Below are 22,788 nucleotides of genomic sequence, written 5' to 3' on the forward strand. Positions count from 1 at the left end.
GCTGCTTTCCCACACATCCTATCACAGACAACAAAAGACAGAGAGAGTAGATTATTTTCGCATCTCCTAACTGTAGGTGTGAGCTCCTGAGAAAACCAGCTCTCATGGAACCATGCCTCTAGTCTACTTAACATTGAGTCACAGACATGTTTGCACCAAGCTTAGGTGGACAAGTGGGAGTCAGGAACCAGTAACTAGTACATTTATGCAATGTTGAATGAGCTGAAATTCTATGAAGGGGAAAAATTTATAAAATGCAAACAAATTGGGTGATAGTTTTATTTGTATTTATTCTTCATTCTCTTAAGTTTTAGGGCATTATGTGTGTAGATAATGATCAAATCTATGAGAATTTGATATGATGTTTATTATGTCAGTTTCCAGATCTATCCCAAGTACACTCAAAAGAGTGAATTTATATTTGTTCACTATATTTTTTTGCCATGAATTATTAAGGACAGTAACAAAAATCAGTTCATTGGGTTGTTAGTTCTGAAAATTGACACAGAATTTCTCCCTTATAGGAAAGTTTTTTATTAAGATAAATAATAGGTAATAAGACACTTTCAGTGTACAAATAAACTTAATAAGACTCTAATTTTCTGAATGTTTTAATACCATCTCTTTATATTCTCTCAAATTGTATCTAAAGATTATACACAACTATAGCCAATTGAGAAATAATAGCAAACAATTCTAGAATCACTCAGAGCCCTAAAAAGATATCATATGTATATTTATGTATTTTATCTAAATGACCTAGATTGGACACTGACTGACTTTAGTTAGCCCATTAAATTACATAAATATGGGTTATCCAGTTTGCCTAAATTTCAAAAAAGCAGTATAAAAATAATAGTAATAAGCACAGTGTTATAGCATGTACTGAGAACTATAAAATACAAAAAAAAACTCATTAAGTCTTCACAATATCTATATAACATTATAACATAATTGCCTCCTCCTTTTTATTAGTTAAAAAAACAGATATGTGTAAACTTAAGTTACTTGTACAAAGTTCTATAACTGGGAAATAAATTAAAGTCAGATTGGGGATCAAGGTTCTTTGGCTCAAAAATCTACACTTCTAACCACTACACCAAGAAAGAAATTGGTACATGAAAGACTCTCTTCTTTATCTTCCCTGGATCATTTTGCTTTTCATTAATTCCATAATTCACTACTTGTATGTAGATTATACAGATAACTTTAGATAAGGTATACTAAATTCTTGAAATGTCTATGCATTTGCTACAAATAGGGAAATGAAACCTTTATAGGTTGGTGCTTTTGCAATTCCCAGGGACCAAACATGAGTGGCTGTTTTGTTTTGTTTTGTTTTGTTTTTTTGGTGGGATCCTTATACTCCTTGGACAGATAAATAAACAGGTTTGCATCAGACAAGGTCTTTCAAGGAAATGTCTCTATGATATACGTAGGGATTTAAGACCTGTATATTCAGTGAGCTGTGAGACTACCGTAATCCCTGCCTGGTACAAGAGAGATTTGATTTAATAAGTGCTGATTTTTCCTTTGTAAATAGAGTCAACCTCTTCTCTACTGGGGATTCTAAGGTAATGTAGGCCTCAGGCTGATCTGCATATTTTAAAATTATCAAGCACATTTCAACTAGAGCACATTTCAACTAGAGCAACAGTCAGGTATGTCCCAAGGAAGATGCTTTAGCCTGAGAAAGAAGGAATGAAATTTAAAATATCTCTTTTTCCCTTTTTCATTGTCTAGGGAAAAAAAATACCTTTATATTCCTTAGAACTGTTCTATAATTTTTATTGGTTAGAGATAACTATGATTTTTACTGTGACCACCAAAATATTTGTAGGATTCTTCCCTATGGTTCCAATGTCTACAGTTTATAATAATTACAAAGAAATGGTGTTGTAAAAGCATTCCTTGATTTATAAAATGTTGAATGAAGTCATACAGTGTGGGCAGGAACTATGCTAGTAAATAATAATAAATTAATAAAGAGAGATACAAGATACAGGATACATCCACAAATGGTTTGTATTTTGAAGGGTATAGACACAAACTTTCCCTTTCCTGTGTCCTCTCTCTCTCTCTCTCTCTCACGCACACACACACACACTTTATAGTTTATCTCACACCCCATGTCTTCTTTACTTCTTTTCTTGCTTGTTTTTGCACATAGATATAGGTTATGTGTATGTACGGATGTGTAGTTATAAGTATACATACTCATATATGTATGCACACACATATGTATGTTGACATGCATGTTCCATACCCACCTATAATTGGAGAATGGTGCAATAACATCCATACTATAATTACCAATTGAAGTCTAAAACATCAAATGATAAACTCTTCAGATGTAAGTGGATCAGGAAAGAGAAAATTATATAAGAGTTCTCCAGGTAGGAAAACAAAGGAAATGAGTTCTGTTTGGTATGGCTGGACCTCAGGGTTTGCAGCAGGGATTATGAGACAAGAAGGAAAATGTATAGGCATTGTTAACATCAGGGAAAGGGATGGATATAAAACTAAAATGCCATATAGATTATGCAAAGGAATAATTATGCTAATTATTCTGGCAGCAATGAAGCACACTGCTTGGATCACAAGAGCAACAGTTGATGAGAGTCTGGACCAATGCTGAGGAGAGGAGGAATTTGAGACACATTTAAGTGGGTGATCCAATGGACTTGGTCATCATGTCGACAAAAGTTTTGAAGGAGAAAGGAGAGAGCAAAAGAAAAAGCTGTTTTATAGCTTTTTACCAGAAGACATTGTTTGAAGAGAGAGACAGGGATTTCAGCTTGATTTGAAGATTTTGAATTGAGTTCAGATATCTAGGAGTAGTGAAAAAATATGTTGATCCGAGGTACACACATGACATATAAGTGAAAACAGACATGTATGATCTCAGCCAGGCTAAATGTTTAGAGGGACATAACTGGGGAAATGCACAATACTGCAAATCTGATGAAAGATATAAATTCCTCAGAGGAGTAGTGTGCATGGAAATTATACAGAAATCCACTTGAAACTCCCCAGTTATTCCACGGAGAGTTGCCTTCGACTAAACCATTTGGCATTTTGAAAAAATGGGATTCAAAGTTCCTTTGTATCCTTCAGAGCAAAGTTGAATAATACCCCCGGATGAGTATAGATATAAATACTTAGATACAAACTAGCTGTGTAAATGTTTGGCTGTTACAGAGGTTCTAGTATGCCTATTCAGGGACACATTGCAAACATAGGGGCCACCTAATACAATGTTAATATGCTTATGAATGACTAGTTTAAGGTTATCTTAACTTCTCCATGTCCTATGTATAATTTTGTTTCTATACATTGCAATTGTGTGCATTGCATTGATGCCAAACCTCGGAGATGATCTCAAAGATACGTATCCAGATGGATTTCCAAGTCCCCGGGAATCAATGGGCAGCTTTTCTTAAAGCTTTGTCCTGTAACTTTCCTCAATGAACAGGAAACTAAGACATCATGCAGCATCTTGTTTTGCTCTAATTTAACTTCAATGCCCAAAGCTAAGCTGGTGATCACGTCTCCAGTGCTCACAAATTTAGGTTTCTGTCTTTCCTCTGGTGACAGTCTTCAGTTCCAGAGCCTCATTCCTTTGTCAGTCTCTGGTGTGACTTTCATCTCTCCTCTCCTTTCTCCTAAATGCCCATTTAGCGTTGCATAATTTCCTTAACCACTGTGCAGTTTTCTCCAAGGAGCTTTATCTCGTTTTTAATTTCTTCCTGTTAAGCTCATTAAAAAACATCTTTTAAACATTATACAATGGAATGGTTTATAAACGTGCATAATTGTGTCGTTTTTCTTAAAGCAAGTGTTTGAGATTATTATGCAGCGTAGAGATGTTACAATAAGATTACACACAAAGCAAATAAAAAAAATTAAACTAATGTTAAATTATTTTGTTGATACATATATGTGGTGCTTTTTTTCTTTTTTTCATCACAGTGTTAGAAATGCTGAGAGTTCTTACGTAAATGTGAATAGCAACAAGGGCAGGGAACAAAGAAAAAAGACAAATTCTATCTCTTTGAGCCTTACTGTTTTTTATCAACAAAACAAAACTGCAACTATTTCCTGCCAAGCTCAAAACCTGAGTTTGCCCTTGCTGCCGTCCCACTGGTGTTCTGGCATCTCTTTTGTTGTTTCTGAGGATGTCATCTTGTCACATCTCTTACTTGGCTTATCTTATGTCTTTCCTCCAGAGTCTCCTACATTGAGCTGTCAACTGTTTCTAATTCTAGTACACAAATCTGCAGCGTTTTTAATATTCAAGTGCAAAGGTCCTATTGATCAAAATTTTGGTAAAACAGTGACCTGGAATGTTTAATCTGAATCTTATAAAATCAGAAATACATCAAAATTGGGTGAAATCTTTAATAATGAAAATTCAGATGTAATGTGAGGTTGTCAATAATGGTCTCCAAGTGCACTTCCCATACCTTTTGCCCAGTCCTTACAAAGTCTCTGCAATATTATCTTTTAGATTTGTACTTCTAACCACGACTTTCCATATATGAGACACAAATGGCAATTTCCCCTTGCATTCATGCCTTTGTGCTTAAGTCGATAACCAAACTAAGAACATACTCCAGGAAGAAACATTTATCTGCCCTAAACATTAAAAGAGAAGCAAATGATTCAATCTGACACCTGGGAATGAGTTTAAAACAACTATAAATTGGAATTGATAGGAAAGCGTACCACGTAATTAAAGCTCCATCAACTGTAAGAGTAAAAATAAGGAGCATGCAAATAGATGTCTTTAAGGAAAAATGAAATGTTAGATGGGTGATAGGAGCTACTGTGCTTTTGTCAACGGACGCGTAACAATCTGCCTCCTTCCGATGTCTCTCTTGCTCCCAACCCCTACGTGATAAACACCCTTGCAGACTCCTAATGAAAATAATTTCAGTTTGTTTGACAAACTAGGATACTTGTGTTCAGCAGAATACTCTTGGAAAGGAATTATAAAATAGGAATGAGTAGTTCTTTCACACGTTTAAAATATAGAAATGCAGTCTATTAACTTTGAAATAGACCCAGTGAATCTTCTCCCTAAATAAGTTTCTGCACATAAACATAATTCCAGAGAAAGTATTGTCAAATTGTAAATGTTGGGCACTGAATAACTAGTTCTTGAACAAATTAATTACTAGAGCTGCCATAGAATTAAAAACAATCATGACTGCGTATATTGTATGTGTGTATATATCATACTATTTGAATTATTTAATAGAGAGCTAAATCTATACTATTTTGATGAATGGGCTCCATCTTAATTGTGGCTTTTCTGGAAAGTATGAGACACCTTGAACATACTTTTATTAACATTTCAGGGGTAAATAAGTATATGTATGTGCCTGTATGTACACACATATTCCCAACTCACCTACTATATGTGTTTGTGTTGTGTGTGTGTGCGTATGTCCCTTACAACAAACTACTGTGGAATAGAACTGAGATATACATACTAATTTAGTCTTATTATAATATGAACCAATGGAACATGGTCACTTCCTGTTTAAGTCTCAGAAGGTACTGAAAATTAATGTTTACTCTCCTCAAAAGGAAATAAATTTTGCAATGGAGATAGTCCCTTCACCAACCAAAAAATAAAATGAAGTGATAAATAATTTTGGATTCTTGACCAGAACTATAATGACAAGTTTAAAGCAGGCAGATTTTCAGAATCTAAGCATGTGCCTAAAAATACAACCAATCTCAAAAATGTCCAAGCTAAAAATAAAAAGTGGGAGAACAGATTTCCAGAGGCAATATTCAGTGAAATCTGTGTGACAGTAAAACTAATGAAACAATAAAACGTTTTATTCTTTTGTTCTGTCTGTCTGTTAAAAGAAGACCCATGATTAGGAAACCTTTTACCAGAACCTGATAATCCCTAATATCATCAAGAAAATTTTCTACTTAAGGTTTTAAAAAATATTTTGCATCGAAGTATTAAGTTTATATATTTTTTTTAAAAAGGAAAATAAGCCACCTCTTCCATTCTTCCTCACCTGTAGCTCTAATCCTCACAGAAAACAACTTCAAACTGTAACTTTTTCAGTTCATCTAGGTTAAGCTACAATTCTTTAAGCAATATCTTATTATTTGTTGAAATATTTTTATATCTCACCTTTGACTTCCTTTCATGATTAGTGAAAATGGAACGCAGTAACATCTCAATCCATTCTCCCCTAGATGTAATTATATCAGTTTTTTCCCCGTTGCACTATCCATTATCTTAGCAAATTTAAGTAATGTGATTAGGTTTACTTTATCCACTATTGCCAATCTCTCTCTGTCTTTCTATCCCAACAGCATTTTCACAGAATCACTACATATATATACATATATATATATATGTATTTTTTTAATTGTCTAAAAAAAAAAAAAAAAACCCTGCAAGTTTCAAAAGGAGCTTATCAAAATACTATGCTATGAACTATGTAAAATGTTGACCATTGTGCCACCTTTTTAAAAATTTTTGTTTATTTATTTATTTAGACACAGCAGGTGGGGGAAGGGCAGAGAGAGATGGAGAGAGAGAATATCCCAAGCAGGTTCCGCACTGTCATGGGGTTCGAACTCATAAACTGTGAGATCATGACCTGAGCCAAAAACCGAGTCAGACGCTTAACTGACTGAGCACCCAGGCGCCCCTGGGCCAAAATATTTAACAGAGCATATTCTGGCTCTCAAATGTTTCTAAGACAAAGCCAGGCATTTTATTTCCCATGCAATAATTTCAGCTATTGAATATGAGCGATCCTCTTTACCAAAGTTGTATTTTTCCAAGATATTACAGCTTTGAGCTTTTCACGTGCTCCGTGTACAGCTGCTCAAAACTCGTTCGCGAGCAGCCCCATAGCACTTAGCTTCATTTTGGCAGCGTTCGGGGTTGCACACCTAAAGCCCTCTTATTCCCCTCCCAGCATGGGCTGGCTAATCTCTACAGCTCAGGAAATCCTGCCATCCCAGACTTTCCTTTTTTACTTCCGTACTTTGGATAGAAAACTGTCTACATCTCATGTATTCCCATATCTTGATTTAGCACCTTATTTTCCTGGAATACATTCTTCATAGGTTCTTTCAAAAAGCCCAAAGGGAGAGAAATTTGCTGAGTCTAAAACTATCTTTATTGGGTTATCACATTTGATTAATATGCTGGCTGGGTTGAAAATAATTTCATCATCAAATTTTGATGACATTGTTCAATATTTTGCTAGGATCAGGGGCTACCTTGAAAGGTCCATTGACATTTTAATCCATGTCTTTTTTTTTTTTTTCAACCACACAGTTGCATATGAGTTTTCAATTGCATATACTTCCTTCCATTTATCCTCTAGCCCTCAAATTCCCACATTGGATAATCATAATCTTCAGTTTAACCCATCCATTATTTTTTAACTTCAACTATTATATTGTAAATATCTACTGTATTTGGCTCTTTATCAAAAATGCCCAGGCACTTTTTATAGTTATTTTCTGGTGAGATTTTTATGACCACTTTTACTTCTTAAAGCATATTGAATATATTTTAAAATATTTTTTATGTGATGGCTCCACACTCTTTTGTTGATCTAGCTCCAAGGTTCTATTTGTTTCATTTTTATTTGCTTTTGGAATTTTTTATATCAGTGTTTTGTTTTCCTGGGATACTCATGTGTCCTTGTATTGTTATATGTATTATTGTTATTGTATATTATATATTTATATTAATTTATAAGTATTTTTATATTAATATCGCATAAATACAATAATATATAATTAATATTTATATAATATATAGCATATATTATGTATTATATTGTTATAGATAATATATAATATATGAATCCCAAATATATATAATGATATGAAATAATATATAAATATATTACACATAATATATGATTATAATAATGTATAATGTATACACTATATAATATATAAATCTCAAATATATATTTGAACTTTGTGAGACATGTTATTGAATCCTAACTACCAACACTTATTTTTTTTTAACTTTTTTGAAATTTTTGAGAGCGAGAGAGACAGAGCATGAGCAGGGGAGGGGCAGCGAGAGAGAAGGAGACACAGAATCTGAAGCAGGCTCCAGACTCAGCTGTCAGCACAGAGCCTGATGCAGGGCTCAAACCCACAGTGATATTAGGACCTAAGACAAAGTCGGTCACTTAACCCACTGAGCCACCCAGGTCCCCAGTACCAACAGTTTTAAGTGATGCTTTGTTGTGTATATGAGTTTGCTTGTTTGCTTTAAATTTTCATGTATGTTATAATAACTACAAGAGAATATAAGTAGTACCACTTTGAATCATTACAAGGACTTTAAAAATAGTTTTCATTTATATGCATGATCCTCAAATTTTGTTATTTAATATATATATTCATATATACATATATAGATAATTTATAAGTATACATAGAGCATTTACATATCCATAAAAATATATTATTGATTTTTATTGTTTATAGCTTATAAAAATAATATCACACTGTATATAATTTTCTGATACATTCCTATTTCCATTTATTATTATGTATTTAAGATTCATATATATTTTTTTCACATAACTATAGCTCACAGTTTTCACTTTTGAATTTTGTTTGCATGCATATTATGTAACAAGTTTATTATTCTCATGCTGTTTGACATTTGGGTTCTCTTCCTTTTTGTTTCCTTTCTTTTTTTCATTTTACAAATAGTGTTTCTATATGACATTTCTGCAACTATTCTCATATGCCTTGCTGGGCTTTGTTTATGCTACCATTTAAGTTTGCATTATATATTCCCACGTGTTTCCTGTTATGGGTTGAATTGTGTCCTCTAAAACATATATTTTTAAGTGTTAAACCTCAGTATGTCAGAATATGACCTTATGTAAAAGTAGCGTCTTTACAGAGGTAATCAAGTTACAAGGAGGTCTTTTAGGGTTAGGGCTTTAATCCAATATGACTGGTGTCCTTATAATAAGGGGCAATTTGGACATAGAGACAAACATTCACAAAGGGAAGACAAGGTGAACACCCAGGGAGAAGATGTCCATGTAGCTGGAATGATGTCCTTACAAGTCAAGGAACACAAAGGATTTTGGGCAAGGCCCAGAAGCTAGAAGAGGAAAAGAAGGATTCTCCCGTACAGTGATCAGGAAAAGCATGGCCTGCCAGATATTTAGATCTCAGACTTCTAGGCTCCAGAACTGTAAGCAAATTTCTGTGGTTTTGACACTTTGTTAAAGCAGCCCTAGCTAATTAGTACATTTCCCAAAACCATGGTGCCAAAATTAACACCCATCAGCTCTGCGTAATAGTTCCCATTACACCACATACTTTGAATACTTGGTTTTGTCAGATTTAATTTTTGTCGATTTAGTAGGTATAAAATGGTATCACATCATGGCCTTAATTTGCATTTGCTTGATTAAAATCCAACATATTTCTGTTTATTTACCTTTCTTGTTTCCTCTACTGTAAACTGTTCACCATTCATATTCTTGACCAATTTTTCTGGTAGCTTATGTGTCTTTTCTTATGGATTTTAGACATACTATGTTTTTCAAAGTGAAATTATTCTCTTCTCTTTATTTGTAACATGTTTCACTTTCTCTATATTGTCTGTTATTTAGAGAAGTTATTAATTAGAGCATAGATTGATTCATCAACCTTTTATGTTATGCATTGTTAATCGTTTGTCCTATTTTAGAAATCTTTCCCTTGCTAAAGATTGCTAAAATATTGGCCTACATTTACTTGTAAATTAAAGTTTTAGAAACAACTTGTGTGTGTAGTGTGTGTGTGTGAGCTGAGGATTGTTGCAGATAACCAAAAAGACACTGACTCAGAATTTTTAACTAAAGTTTTTGCATATGGAAAGGAAATTGAAGAGGGACCTTTGCAGGATAAAGTTGAAAATTGGAAATAACCACATCTCTGTGTAACCTCCCTCCCATGTAACTTAAAGCTGTCTTTGGCAATAAAATAATTTGGTTAATATATAGATATGCCTTAGTATTTTGTAGTTCAATAATTATTCTGAAACATGAAGGAAAAGGGGAGGAAACTTACGATGTTAATTCAAAGAAGTCATAAGGCAGAGATACCTGTAATACTCTGACAGAGCTGAATTAACCTTCATTAGGAAATTTCAAAAGCTTATTTATAAAGATTGTTGACAATCTATTCCATTAAAATATTAAAGAACTATTTGTTTCCTAAGAATGTATATGCATATAAGTACATACAAATACATATGGATATATATACACACGTATATGTATTTATATACGTATGTACTTATATGTATGTGTGTTTCTATCTCACCAGGCATTTGATATGTTGTTCTATATCTTGTGGCACTTACTCCATCATTTTCCTTCTTTTGTGACTTTATGAGTCAAATATTTACAACTGTATTTTTATTTAGCCATAATATATCTTTCCAGGGCTGGTAATGTCTCTCGCTCTTGTAAAAAGCGCTTGAAAAAGAAAGGTATGGCAAGAGGCAGTGAAGAAGAAGGATCCCCCCAGGTAGCATAATTTCAGTGGTTTTCTTATCCATACACAGATTCTCCCTGGAGTAACTGTAGACTGACTTGTAATCCTTTACCTTTGTGTTGATGGATGCTACAGTGTCATCTTTCTCTTCTAGCGGTTAAAACTGCTTATGTCTGTAAAAAATATAGTTCTTCAGGATCTTATGAACACACACTAGGAATGTAAAATGTTGTCAAAGGTGGTTTGTTTTTAGGTCACTTTTTCCTGCAAAACACTAATCCTAGTTAATTGTGGAGACAATTTGTTGTTGCATAACCCATCTGTGGATTACGTGGAGTTTGCTAGATGTCCTTCTTGCTTGAAGAGGCCATAAAAATAATGCTCAATTTTGTAGAGATGGTAAATATCCTCAGGCCAAAAGGGGATTTCAGTTTTCTACTTACTTTTGTAGGTTCTCATTTTCTGTCAACTTGGTGCTTGTCCTTTTTTAATACCTTCAAGTGTATATTTCTATCTCAATTTATGATCCACAAATATTGTTTTCCAGTTAAACCGAATTATCTAGCTTCATTGCCAGAAGCCTGTTTTAATGTCTTTCAGTCAACTAAATTATTATTGTATTATTAATGATCACGTTTTCAAAATGATGGACAGTAGAAATAAGTTGATTTTTGTGTTTTTCTATGATCCCATTAATCTTTGATATCTCACTTAATTTCAGTCTGAAGAATTCCTGATCTCACTTTCCATTCCTGTGACTTACAACACCAAATCTCCAAGAAAATTTAGTTTATATTATGGAAAACACTTGTGACCAGTGTTTGGCATTAGGGTTGTGTTTCATGCTAGTGGAATAAAATTCTACGCCTTTTCAGAGACAATGATTAAAATAAAAACGTACAATTAGTTTATAAGTGTGAATTTATACATAAAAATTTGTGTAATCAGTTTTAATATTATGGTGTTTCTATGAAATATTTTTATTCTGTTATAGCACAGGATTTTCTTTTAGGCTTTAAAAACTTTAAAAACACTAATATTATAAACTTAGAGCACTCTAAATTCATTTTGAAGGATACAGATATTTTATTTTTAAAACAAATATCAGGGGCGCCTGGGTGGCTCAGTCGGTTGAGCGTCTGACTTCAGCTTAGGTCATGATCTCACTGCTTGTGGGTTCGAGCCCCACGTTGGGCTCTGTGCTGACAGCTCAGAGCCTGGAGCGTGTTTCTGATTCTTTGTCCTGCTGTCTGTCTTCCCCTCCCTTGCTCATGCTCTGACTCTCTCTCTCTCTCCCTCTCTCAAGAAGAAATAAAACATTAAAAAAAATTTAAAAAAAAATATCAGTTAACAAGTTAAAAAAACAATAAATTCCTGTTATGTATATCTTTTTATCAAAGGTATAATTAGATTTCTTATTTTAAAGGCAAGTAGTTCCTTTTCTCCTGGCTTTTGTGACACATTTACACATTATGAAATAAGAGTTATTTCATTTATTATAAGTTTTGAATACCTCATTATATTTAAAATTATGGTTCTATCTCCATTAAAGAAACTAGGACTGAGGCACCTGGGTGGCTCAGTTGATTGAGCTCCAATTTCAGCTCAGGTCATGATTGCACAGCTTGTGAGTTCAAGCCCCACATCCGGCTCAGTGCTGACAGCTGGGACCCTGGACCTTGCTTCTGATTCTGTGTCTTCCTCTCTCTCGGTCCCTCCCCCACTCATGCTCTATCTTTCTCTCTCTCAAAAATGAGTAAACATTAATTTTTTTTTTAAAGTAAAAGAAATTAGGACTTACTTTGAGACATGGCTCATTTAAGGCTTGGTCAGGGAAACATAAGATGAACCTGTAACATTTTGTGATGCCAGAAATTAAGGAAGCACTCAAAAAAAAAAAATAATAATAATAGTGCAGGCACCTGGCTGGCTCAGTCAGTAGAACATGCAATTCTTGATCTTGGGGTCGTGAGTTCAAGCCCCATGTTGGGTGTAGAGATTACTTAAATAAGTAAAACATTTTTAAAAGGTGGCAGAGGCATGTTGAAAGTCATCATGAACAACCTAAAGGAGCACCCACTGACGAAACCTGTAAGAATTGGTGCAAAAGAATACCTAGGATATTATTGGATTATAATGCATACTATAAAATACGTGTCCTGGAGTCTATGCTGATAAAAATAGACAATAACAGAAATACATGGGGAGAAAGAGCAGCTTTTCCTTTCAGAAGAATTCCAAATAATAAATATGGAAATAATGAAGAAAATAGAAAATCACCATTAGAAAATCACAGTATTGGGGCGCTTGGGTGGCTCTGATGGTTAAGGGTCTGACTCTTGATTTTAGCTCAGGTCATGAGTTCATGGTTGTGAGATAGAGTCCCATCTTGGGCTCTGCACTGGGCATGGAGCCTGCTTAAGATTCTCTCTCCCTCTCCCTCTGCCCCTCCTCTGCTCTCTCTCTCTCTCTCTCTCTCAAAAGCAAACAAACAATCAAATAAATGAATAAGAAAATCACAGTAGTAAGTATTACAGGTAAGATCACTCATCAATGTTAAAATTAGTGGGCAGATTTTTGAGGAGAAACAGAATATTTGCATAATCTTTAAGTATATCTCCCAAAACATGCATTAATTGTTTTAAAAATTACTGATTAGTAATGGAGGAGACTGTTAGAAATACCTTCTTAACCAAGGGATCAAGACATATTGACATCGCATGCCTCCTTTTATATGCTATGCTGAGAACAGATCACTTCTGTGTTCTGTTAACAACTATGCAAAACCTCAATGAAATCACGAAAAAATATAAGACAGACCGAGATTGGAAGACATTTTACGGAGTAACCAGTTTTTTAAAGTGTCAAGGTCACAAAGACAAGGAAAGACTGACACGGATTGGAGAGAGTAAGAAAACATGACCACTAAATGCAAAGTAGGATCTCTGCAAAGACTTTAATAGACAAGCTGGTGAAATCCAAAGTCTGGAGTTAGTTAATAGTAAAGTGATTAAAATAACATTTCTCAAAAACTAAACTTAATGTAAATGATGGTGAATTAAACATTAAAAATGAACTTGCTAAACATTATATGACTAGGTGTGGTGGATCTTGACTTTTAACCCACACTGTATAACCATTGGACTCTTATCTGGTGTTAGTATCAGGGTTATATTGTTCTTATAATGAGTTGCGAAAGAATCCTCATTTTTCTTTTCTCCAAAAGACTTTACATAAGAACAGAAAATAAAGAATTTTCTGTTTTGTGAATGTTCCTTAAAAATATTTGACCTGTTGGGGCACCTGGGTGGCTCAGTCAGTTGAGCATCTGACTCTTGATTTCGGCTTAGGTCATGATATCATGATTTGAGAGATCAAGCCCCACGTCAGGTTCTATGCTGACAATGTAGAGCCTGTGTGGGATTCTCTCTCTCCCTCTCTCTGTCCCTCTCACTCCCCTCTTTCAAAATAAATTAAAAACAATTAGAAAAATATTTTAAAAAAGAATAAAAAATATTTGAGCTGTTAGTATTTAAGAGGATAGATCATTTTAAATATTATATCATATATTAAATCATATTTTAAATCATATTTTATTTTCTCTTTAGTAGCTTTTGTACATTTTTAATTATCTTTAGGAATTTACCTAAATATTTAATTTTATTGACATGTAAGTGTTCATAATATTCTCTAAATTTCTAAATCACTACATTATCTGTAGTTGCATTTCTTTAAAATAATTCTTAATACTTTTTGCCCTATCTCCTCTTTTCATGAACCATTTTGCCTTATACATTTATTTCGTGGATCTTTTAAAACAACTAACTTTGGGCACTTTTATTCTCTTTTTTCTACACTAGTTTTCAATGATATTACTTCCTGTTTTTATCTTAACCTTATTACCTTATTTTTCTTTGATGGCTTTTTCTTTGATGGCCTTATTACCTTATTTTTCTTTGATGACCTTATTATTACCTTATTTTTCTTTGATGGCTATTATGTCTTTCTTTTCTAAGTTCTTGTGTTTAATGCTTAGCTCATTAATTTCATATTGTCTTTCTTTGTATTAAAACACACAGAGTTCTAAATTACCTTCTCTAGGGGCACCTGGGTGGCTCAGTCAGTTAAGTGTCCACCATTTGATTCCGGCTCAGGTCAAGATCTCATGATTCATAAGACTGAACCATGTCTGACTCTGCCCTGAGTGTGGAGCCTGCTTGGGATTCTCACTCTCCCTCTCTCTCTGCCCCTCCCCTGCACACACTCTCTCTCATTCAAAATAAATAAATAAACATAAAAAAAATTACCTTCTCTAAGTAGAATCATTTTCTCTGTACCATGTTTCAATTTCTTTTCACTGATTTTTCAATTATTTTTAGGTCTCTCTATTTGTATCTTATTTGAACCATCAGTTACATAGGAATTGTTTTCAATTATCTTTTAAATTTTCAAGAATATGAGTATTTGGGAGTTTTCTTTTTTTGTATTAACTTCTGTCTTAATTATAGGATGGTCAGATAACTTAATTGATACAGATTTATTAAAATTTATTCAAACATGTCTAATAATTTAATTCTTGATCAATTGGGATTCAGTGCTTCATGCCAGCTTAAAAAAATCTGTATTCTCTAGATGGTATGTGCAGGTTTCACATACATATCAATCAAGTCATTCATATTATTTTTATTTATTTTGTAAAATATTCCATGTATTCCCTATTCTTGGTCTGGTTAACTGATCATTAATTGAAAACAGCATTAATGTGGCTACACTTCACATATACTGTAGATCTGAGAATAGATAATCACGATACCGAAGATTTTAACAGCAAGTGTCTTTTAAAGACATTATAAACTAAATGATGAAATTTTAAAAAATATCCTAATGTCAATAATAAGTGCTTTCAGTAGAACAGTGATATTATTTTTGTGTTTTAGAAAAGCTGCTTCTGCTACAGTGTAATAAATCAACTTACTGAGATGCTGCTTCTATAAAATTTAATATTTTAAAGGAAGTTGTAGCAGTAAATAGATTAGAGTCAGTGATGTCTGTGATAGAAAGATTGTGAAATAGATATTTTTCAAAAGAACAGTTAGAGGTTTCCTGGCAAAGAGTTGTGTGGAAAATCGAAGTAAGAAAAGCATACTGGATAAGTCTAAACCTGAAAGAGACCAGTGCTGTGGAGAGTATTAATTAAGAGAAAGGATGACAAGACAGAGAAGCAAATTTATGGAGAGCCAGCTTATGTATGTTTTATTTTAAGTTCAATGGGACCAATCAAAGAATTTTGAAGCTCTGAGTAATTATCAATAGGGTTATTGTTTTCATAAATAAAAGCTTGAAACACACACAAAAGAACATTATTGTTTTCAAAAGGATAACATGACTACAGTGTATAATAGCATCTGAGATTTTATTGAATTTAGTCAAGTAAAGGAGCTTGTAGACAAGTTAGGAAGTTTCTCATTTATCTAATACACAAATAAGTATATAGTGGCCGCTGCATTCAAAGAAAGAGCGTGAAAAAATAGTGGTGGAAAAATACAAAGTCCCTGTTTCGCATTACGTCTTCATGGTACATAAAAATAAATAAGTAAATGATACAATGATTAGCTGTTGCAAGTACTATGAAGAATGGGTGTAGTGTTTCCGATAAGGCTATTTTCAATAAGGTTATTGGTGAAAGCTTCTGAGGGAGTCACAGTTGAGCAATCATCCGAAGGAAGTGAGTGAGGGCCATCTGAATACTCAGGGACAGGAAATTTGAGAAGAAACAGCAAAGGTAAAGAGTGCCAGAAGGACAGTAGCCAAGGAATGAGTTGAGAGTTGCTTTCAATAGTGTTACCAAAAATAGATGCAGAGAAAAATGTAAAAGAAAAATTAAAAACTACAAAATATAAAAAAAGAACAGGCTGAAACTCACTGGGGAGTGGCAGAAGCAGAGTCCTGGGAAATGACTTCCCAAACGGAGCAGATAGAAGTCCCTGTGTTAGGGCTGCCGTAATAAGGCACCATAGATTGGGTGGCTTAAACAACAGAAATTTGTTTTCTCACAGATTTGGAAGCTGAAAGTCCAAGATTGAGGTTAAAGATCAGCAGGGTTGGTTTCTTCTGAGGCCTCTGCTTGGCTTCTAGATGGCTGTCTTCTCTGTGTCTTCACATGGTCTCCGCTCTGTGCCTGTGACCAGATCTCCTCTTCTTGGAAGGACACCAGCCATATGGGATTAGAGCCCACCCTAATGATCCCATTTAGCCTTAACTACCTCTTTAAAGACCCTGTCTCCTTAATACAGTTACATTCTATGGTACTGAATGGGGGGTTCAGGTTTCAATATATGAATTTTGAGGAGCACAGCCCCCAAACACTCACTGTAACACTGTAACAGTGCCATTTTCTCAGATTTGATAAATTGCATTGTGATTAGAAGAGAGTAGTGGGGGAAGAATTTATGTGAAGGAGATAGCATGTGAAAAACGGAGAGAGAGATGTAGGACATTAACTTTTGACAAGAAAACTTTGTAAAGTCCAATTTGGTGCAAAACTTTCATACAAGTGTCTAAAGGAAAAATACACTGGGAAAGAATATACTCAGGTAAGAGCATGACTGGCTTAGAGGCCTGGGCTTTATTATATACATGAAGGAGAATTACTTAAGGTTTATGAGCATGAAGGTGCTATAATCAGAAGAGGGCTTCAGGTCAATTAGTCTGTCAGTAATATATAATTTATGATCACAAATTTATGAGATTTATGTTTATGCACATAAATCTCATCAGCAGTAGAAGTTGTTCCCACTGGAACCACATCTAGATGTGCCAGAGGCTTAGATAAATTCTTGTTTTGCTCTGGAATAGAGGGAATTTGTCAGAATTGAGTGTTTCACATTGACACTGTGAAGGGCCACAGACTATTCTTTGTTTCTCCTGTCACAAATTTCTAGAGATAGGATTCCTCCCCACTAAAGCTGATTTCATGGAATTTTGTAATGTTCTGTCCTTCAGCTGAAAGAAACTAAGGTTAGTTAACTAAATAAAACCAAGAGGAAACAATTAAATATAAATATTCACTGTGTATTCTGAGACTTGTTGTGATTTTATAAACACACACAGGTACGTATCTGCACTCAAAGCTGATCTCTAGTTATCTGTGCAAATGCAAAAAAAGACAATGTGCTTATTTTTAAAACGGAGTTCTTAACATGATTAAAGGATAGTACTCACTGTTTGTTATATGCATAGACACAAGCCCCCTAAATTCCTCTTTTTCCATTCCTAGACCTTAATCCATACTATGTGTCTTCAACTTTTTAATCAGTTAACATATGATGTAGAGTTTAAGACTTATAATGAAAAATCTCTTTCATATATATATATATATATATATATATATTTTTTTTTTTTTTTTTTTTTTTTTTTTTTCCAGACACCATCCACCTTCGAGTTCTTGAGTCCTCGCCAGTTGGCACAGCCATTGGAAGTGTAAAAGCAACTGATGCAGACACTGGGAAAAATGCAGAAGTAGAATACCGAATTATTGATGGTGACGGGACTGATATGTTTGACATCATAACTGAGAAGGACACACAGGAAGGCATTATAATGGTGAAAAAGGTGCCCATAATCACTATAAATAAGCATCTTCCCATTTAGCAAATAAGGCTTTCGTTATGTGCCATCCGCTCATGCATTGTCCATGAAGAGATGCCACTCTCGTGGCCAAATGTAATTTATATCATGCACAAACATGAGAGACAAGAGCCAAAGATCTCCTTGGGCGTTTTGACCAAATGCTCTTGTTGACTGAAACGTGAGACCTGAGTTTTTACAAACTTTAAAAGGCAAATTAATATATGTATGACTGTATTTTTGAGCCATGTTAATAAAAGCCCCCCATAATAACATTGTTTTCTTTTAGAAAAAGCAGTTAATAGCTAATAATGGCAACATATCATCACAGTTGGAGGCACAGAAAGTAGCATGCCGTCTATCCAGATGTATGAAGCAATAATTAGAGCTGCTAATAAAAAAGACACAGCATATTTTCAAAGATAATTTAATTGTTCACATTTTCCCTTCTGCTACATAAATTAAACTTTTCTGCTAACATATGCTCAGTGATTCAGTTTAAAGGTAACTAGGTTTTTCATTGTAGCGTCAGTATGATCATTATAAGAAAAAAATTAAGGCCCCGTGACAGATCCCAGTGAAATGTCCTGAAAACTCTATTTCATTAAGTAACCACTGAAGAACTGAGGAATCAAAACTATCCAGAGATTCTGTTGCAAAGGCCAAGGTACACAACGAAATGTTTTTAAATGGACAGTGACCAGGAAAGGAGGAAGCAGCTTCTTTGTTGTTTTTCATGACTGGCAAGTAATAATAATGCAAATAGAATTTACTGCTTATCAGATAAAAACAGGAAGGTTGAAGGAATCTCAAACCACAATGTCTTTTTTCTGTTTACAAAACATACCAAGGGAGGAGCTTGATTTCACACTCGTTACAGTTAAACTACATCAATATTTAAGTCAGTTTTTTTTTTTGTTTATGCATAATATAACCTAATTACTAATTTGCTATCAGAATTTTTCTCTCTTCTCTTTACTCCTGGTTTTCCTGATCTTCAATGTTTCATAAAACTATTGAAAATTGTGTATTAGTCTTCAAAATTACATAAGGTTTATGTAGTATCATGAGCCCATTAAATGAATGGAAATATCATGACATACATGTAAAAAGAACTAAATTTTTTACTTGCAGACATTTAACAGTAATGCGCACACATGCACACATGAACACAGACACAATCTACCAGCCATTTAAAAAAAAATGTAATGTTTATTTCTTTTTGAGAGAGACAGAGACAGAGCTTGAGTGGGGGAGGGGCAGAGAGAGGGAGACACAGAATCTGAAGCAAGCTCTAGGCTCTGAGCTGTCAGTACAGAGCCTGAGGCAGGGCTCAAACTCACGGACTGTGAGATCATGACCTGAGCTGAAGTTGGACGCCCAGCCGACCGAGCCACCGGGCGCCCCTCAGCCCATTTTTTGTAATGAGTCACCACATTATAACATAGGTTTTAATGTTCTTTTCAATATTTCCAATATTTAAAATCTAATTTTCCTATGTTCTGAAGTATTACACATTGAATGCATAAAAAGTAATAATCGAACCTTATCTGATATGTAAAGGTATATTATTCATTTTATTACTTTTAATTATTTTCAGTTAATAAACAACTTGACAAAATTCAACCAGGCTTTGAAAATCACACTGTAACTTGAAAGGAACATATAATCCAATTTCCCTCATTCTAATTTGATGATTTACTTACACAGCCACTTGACTACGAGAGCCGAAGACTTTACACTCTGAAGGTTGAAGCAGAAAATACCCATGTGGATCCACGTTTTTATTACCTGGGACCATTTAAAGATACAACGATTGTGAAAATCTCCGTAGAAGATGTGGATGAACCTCCTGTTTTTAGCAGATCCTCCTACCTGTTTGAAGTTCATGAGGATATCGAAGTGGGCACGATCATTGGTACTGTAATGGCAAGGGACCCAGATTCCGCTTCTAGCCCCATTAGGTAATTATGCCCATGTTGCCGATGAAAGAAAGGGAATTGAAATAAATGTAGAGAGTAAGAAATTCTATTTATAGCATTTAATGCATTGAAATATGAGTCTGTCTGTAAGTTGTACATCAATCTGAGGAGCACAAGTGTTTAAAGTAAATTGTCTCTGAATGTTTTGGGGCATGGAGTGCACAGCTTTATAATTTTCTCCACTTCAAATCATGCCTTTTAGCCTAAAACCTAGCTTGTATCATCTGCCTGTATCTTTTAAGGTATTTGTTCTTCTGATCCCAGTACAGATAAAGGACACTGTGTCAGCTGTGCTATTACAATGTAACTGAATCACTTTGTGCTTTCAGTTATTAAATGATATGAGACGTTGAGAGTTGTAACAGTTAAAAAGAATATGATTCCAACAATGTTACAAACTCCCATGTACTCCTACCATCAAAGAAGGGAAGGTTTTTGTTTGTTTTTGTTTTGGCTGTTTCAAAAAATATTTGTAAAGAAAATAGAGCATTCCAGAAAGATCAGAGTAATTTAATTTCACTTTTTATTTTTGCTTTGCTTTCTTATGGCAGCCCAAAAACACATGAAATATGATAAACACATACAAATGAGAAAGGCTCAAAGTTGTTATTGATTTTGTTCTATCATTTTAAAAAGAAGTACGGATATCTATATATAATATTTACCAACAAAATGGCCATTTTAAACCATTAGTATATCATGTGTTTTGTATTTCACTCTTTTCCCTAATTCTCAACAGGTTAATTGTGCCTCCCCCTTGCTCCACATGGACTAGTCAAGTAAGAGTTTAAATGATGATTACACAATTTCCAAGCACACTCTTCTTTGATTCCAAAGTATACAACAGCAGAATAGAAAAAAATCTTGTATGCCATGTGCCTCTAACTCAACTCAAACTTAAAACTGCTACAGGTTCTGCCATACCTTCAAGTGAAGACATATTATATATAATATATATAGTAAGGAACTTGAAATAATATATTATATATATATAATATGTCTTCATATATATAACATATATAATATGTGTATATTTATACATATATATATTAGTGCTTGATTTACATAACTTTATCTAAATATTTTTGTTTTATTTTCATGTTTTTTTTTAATTCTAGTGTAGCTAAAATGCGGTGTTATATTAGTTTCAGGTGTACAATATAGTGATTCAACACTTCCATACCTTACTCAGTTCTCATCAAGATAAGTGTACTCTTAATCCCTTTCACCTATTTCACCCATCACCCACTCCCCCCACCAACTCCCCTCTGGTGACCATCTGTTCTCTAGTTTTTTGGTTTTTCTCTCTCTCTTTCCTTTTTTTCCCCTTTGTTCATTTCTTTTGTCTCTTAAATTACACATATGAGTGAAATCATATGGTATTTGTCTTTCTCTGACTGACTTACTTCACTTAACATTATACTCTCTAGATCCATCCATGTGGTTTCAAATTACCAAAATATTTTCTTCCATTCACATACAGCATCACAAATCACATACATGGCAATCATGTACAGCTCTTATCTGCCAGCATGAATTCCCCATAATTGCCTCTTCCCCAATCCATTTGTCTTCATTGAAATGGATCCATTCTTGGATATTTTTAACTTTGAAGGCTTTATATAGCCAATACACATACTTAATTTTACCTATTAAATACTGTCCAAGCATTTTCTTGGCCTAGCTCTTCATTGACTTTAACAGGCTGTGTTCTGTGTTCCTGGTTTCCAAGTGGCCTTTTTCAAAAGAAATATATTATGTCTAAGGAGAATTCAATTTAAATCCAGGGGTGTTAAGTGTCAATGTAAAATATTATCCAGACAATGAAATAGATTTTGCATCCTCTTATAGATTGATGGTTATTATATGTCAAAATATGTCCGTGGATTTTTGAAACAAAAATAAAATATATAATCAGAATGCAAGTCTAAGAAACGACTCCATTTATGTCAATCATTGCAATACAATTAATGATGTTATTGCTTATTAATGACAAAGTCTATGTCATAAAGGTTGTTGTATAATTGAATCAATGCTAACTTGATATAGAAAATTCAACTTAATATTTTGAGATATTAATCTTGATAGACCATTTAGTTTAAAAATATATATATGTGGGGCGCCTGGGTGGCTCAGTCGGTTAAGCGTCCGACTTCGGCTCAGGTCATGATCTCGCGGTCCGTGAGTTCGAGCCCCGCATGAGGCTCTGTGCTGACAGCTCAGAGCCTGGAGCCTGTTTCAGATTCTGTGTCTCCCTCTCTCTGACCCTCCCCCGTTCATGCTCTGTCTCTCTCTGTCTCAAAAATAAATAAACGTTAAAAAAAAAATTAAAAAATAAATAAATAAATAAAAATAAAAATATATATGTGTAATCAGAAATATAATAGTTTTACTAATGCAATGTATTTATGGAATAGATAGGACTGGGGACATTTTAAATTGTTTATGTCATATAGTGTAGATGTTAATATAATAATCAAAGGGCTTTACTTAAATGTTTGTTCTGGAAATGATTTTAAAAAATAAAATGAAAATTAGCACACAAAATTTGCCAATAGAGAATCAGAAAATATAATTATGTCATGTTTGAAAAAGGACCAAGATCTCTCTGTATCTTTAACATAATCTTACATAATTCCTAAATTTTTAATTATTT

At 33.9% G+C, this 22,788-nt stretch overlaps 1 protein-coding gene across 3 annotated transcripts in view; it reads left to right on the top strand.

Annotated features, from left to right (window-relative positions):
• Positions 1 to 22,788, top strand: part of CDH10 (cadherin 10) — a 123,574-nt gene that overhangs the window by 70,607 nt on the left and 30,179 nt on the right. For all 3 annotated transcript variants that reach the window (XM_042908194.1, XM_042908178.1, XM_042908187.1), the window contains exons 5-6: positions 17,948 to 18,135; positions 19,861 to 20,114. In XM_042908194.1, the coding sequence (XP_042764128.1) occupies positions 17,948 to 18,135; positions 19,861 to 20,114 (442 nt within the window). The remainder of the gene's footprint in view (positions 1 to 17,947; positions 18,136 to 19,860; positions 20,115 to 22,788) is intronic.

Source organism: Panthera leo, chromosome A1, assembly GCF_018350215.1.
Source record: "Panthera leo isolate Ple1 chromosome A1, P.leo_Ple1_pat1.1, whole genome shotgun sequence".
NCBI classification, from domain to species: Eukaryota; Metazoa; Chordata; class Mammalia; order Carnivora; family Felidae; genus Panthera; species Panthera leo.